This window comes from Desmodus rotundus, chromosome X, assembly GCF_022682495.2.
Source record: "Desmodus rotundus isolate HL8 chromosome X, HLdesRot8A.1, whole genome shotgun sequence".
Lineage (NCBI taxonomy): Eukaryota > Metazoa > Chordata > Mammalia > Chiroptera > Phyllostomidae > Desmodus > Desmodus rotundus.
In genome coordinates, this window is record NC_071400.1 from 62087910 (window position 1) to 62090884 (window position 2975).

The following is a 2975-nucleotide window of genomic DNA, read 5'->3' on the forward strand; positions in this document are numbered from 1 at the left end:
GGGCTCTGAGACAGGAGTCCCCTATCTTCCAGGAGATGGGCTTTGAGACAGGAGTCCCCCATCTCCCGGAGAGCCAGCTCTTGCAAATAAGCCACTTTGCTTTACATCAGCACCTGTCTCTCCAGTACGGGCTTTCCGCAGCCGCAGGCAGCCGGGCCCGCCTTCGGTTACAGTTGGGTTTTCCAGATCTCAGGAGACATTGTCCCATCCCTCAGGCTTTGCATTTCTAGGCTGAACAGTGCTAGTCTGTTTTGGCCCCGCCTCTTATTGGTTGTAATTTCTGCATGGGCAGAACAACACACATTTAAGTATGTGCCACACTTTCCTGCGCAAGACAATTCTGGATGTGGAAGTTGGCCAGGAAAACAACCAACCACCACGACGACGACATCACTTGCAGTAGCAAGTCCTAGCGGCAGGGTAGAGTAACGTTGCCCCAAACTGTATTCTCTGAGGCATAGTCTCTCATGGATCAATCCAGCCAGCCAGCCAGCCAGCCAAGGACTTTGCACACAGGAGCAGTACTAAGCACCGTGCTTAGCACTGGGAGGGGCTGGGGGTGCTTGCTTTGGTGTATACGGCGAGGTACGGATTTCAGTTGCCTTTAGCAGATGGCCATGGAGGTATTCCAGCACCATTTACCGAATGAACCGTCTCTTCCCCATTCCCTGGGAAGATCCGCTGGATTTCCTCCTCCTGTTAAGTGTGGAATTTATTTATGCATACCAGGCTCTGCCTCTGGGCTTTCTTTCTGTTCCAGAGACCCAGTACCACAATATTTAAATCACTGTGGCGTTAAACACGTTTTAATATCTGATAGGGCCAGTTTCTGCGCATTGCACATTTTTTTTTTTTTTCCTTTCAGGAACGTGTTCGGGCCCGCGGCAGGGGGCGGGGTCGCACCTCCTCCGCGGCTCTGGTTCCAGCAGAGCCTCTCAGACGCGGAGATGGAAATCCCGAGGCTGCTCCCGGCTCGCGGGATGCGACAGGGCGGCGGCGCTGGCAGCCCCGCGGGCGGCGGCCGAGTCCACGGAGGCCCTGACCCGCGGGCTGGCCAGGCCCCCGCGCGCCGCCTCCTGCTGCTCCGGGGCCCCCAAGATGGCGGGCCCGGGCGGCGGCGCGAGGAGGCCCGCGCGGCCTCCCGGGGCCCGGGCTCGGGCCCGAGCCCTTTGGCGCCGAGGCCCGATCTGGCGGCCGGCGGCGGCGGCGGCGGCGGCGGCGGCGGCGGCGGAGACTTCTTCCTGGTGCTGCTGGACCCGGTGGGTGGCGACGTGGAGACCCCGGGCGCCGGCCAGGCCGCAGGGCCCGTGTGGAGGGAAGAGGCCGAACCCGGCCCCGGGCTCCAGCGGGGCGAGAGCGGCGCGAACCCCGCGGGCCGCCCCGCGCCAGGGCCCCGCTGCCTGTCCGCGCTCCCGGCCCCGGCCCCGTCCCCGATCCCCGCCCCAGGCCTGGGCCCCGCCGCGGCCTTCGCGGGCACCGTGACCATCCACAACCAAAACCTGCTGCTGCGCCTGGAGAACGGCGTCCTGACCCTGGCCACGCCCCCGCCGCCAGCCTGGGAGCCCGGGGTCGCGCCGGCCCCGCAGCCCGGCGGTCTGGTCGCCCCGCAAGCGGGGGTCCCACACGCCGCGCAGCCGGGCGACTGCCCGGAGCTGCCGCCCGACCTCCTGCTGGCCGAGCCGGCCGAACCCGCGCCCGCCCCTGCGCCCGAGGAGGAGGCGGAGGGCCCGGCCGCCGCCGACAGCCCCCGCGGGCCGCTGGGCCCGGGCCCCGGCGTGGTGCTCTACCTGTGCCCCGAGGCGCAGTGCGGGCAGACCTTCGCCAAGAAGCACCAGCTGAAGGTGCACCTGCTGACGCATAGCAGCAGCCAGGGCCAGAGGCCCTTCAAGTGCCCCCTGGGCGGCTGCGGCTGGACTTTCACCACCTCCTACAAGCTCAAGAGGCACCTTCAGTCGCACGACAAACTGCGGCCGTTCGGCTGCCCGGCGGAGGGCTGTGGCAAGAGCTTCACCACCGTGTACAACCTCAAGGCGCACATGAAGGGCCACGAGCAGGAGAACTCGTTCAAGTGCGAGGTGTGCGAAGACAGCTTCCCCACGCAGGCCAAGCTCAGCGCCCACCAGCGCAGCCACTTCGAGCCCGAGAGGCCCTACCAGTGCGCCTTTTCCGGCTGCAAGAAGACCTTCATCACGGTGAGTGCTCTGTTTTCCCATAACCGCGCCCACTTCAGGGAACAGGAGCTCTTTTCCTGCTCCTTTCCTGGCTGCAGCAAACAGTACGACAAGGCTTGCCGGCTGAAAATCCACCTGCGGAGCCACACCGGCGAGAGACCTTTCCTCTGTGACTTCGACGGCTGTGGCTGGAACTTCACCAGCATGTCCAAACTGTTGCGGCACAAAAGGAAGCACGACGACGACCGGAGGTTCATGTGCCCCGTGGAAGGCTGTGGGAAATCTTTCACGAGGGCCGAGCATCTGAAAGGCCACAGCATAACCCACCTGGGCACGAAGCCCTTTGTGTGCCCCGTGGAAGGCTGCTGTGCCAGGTTCTCCGCTCGCAGCAGTCTCTACATTCACTCCAAGAAACACTTGCAGGACGTGGACACCTGGAAGAGCCGCTGCCCAGTGTCCACCTGCAATAAACTCTTCACGTCCAAGCACAGCATGAAGACCCACATGGCCAAAAGGCACAACCTGGGCCAGGATCTCTTAGCTCAGCTCGAAGCTGCAAATTCTCTCACGCCCAGCAGTGAGCTGACCAGCCAGGGACAGAGTGACCTCAGTGATGCAGAGCTGGTGTCTCTCTTCTCTGATGTGCCTGGCAATGGTTCTGCTGCAGTGCTGGACACGGCCTTGGTGAACTCGGGAATCCTGACTATCGATGTGGCTTCTGTGAGCTCCACTCTGGCTGGGAACCTCCCCGCCAACACCAGTGGTTCCTTGGGGCAGGCTGTGGACCCGCGGGCCTTGATGGCC

General features: G+C 63.8%; 1 protein-coding gene across 1 annotated transcript in view; it reads left to right on the forward strand.

The window, feature by feature from the left end:
* The first annotated feature begins 868 nt into the window (after window positions 1–868).
* The window catches only part of LOC128779929 (zinc finger X-linked protein ZXDB-like), a 2765-nt gene continuing 658 nt past the window's right edge, over window positions 869–2975 (forward strand). The window contains exon 1 of the mRNA XM_053916938.1: window positions 869–2972. Within this exon, the coding sequence (XP_053772913.1) occupies window positions 948–2972 (2025 nt within the window). The 5' untranslated portion in view covers window positions 869–947. The remainder of the gene's footprint in view (window positions 2973–2975) is intronic.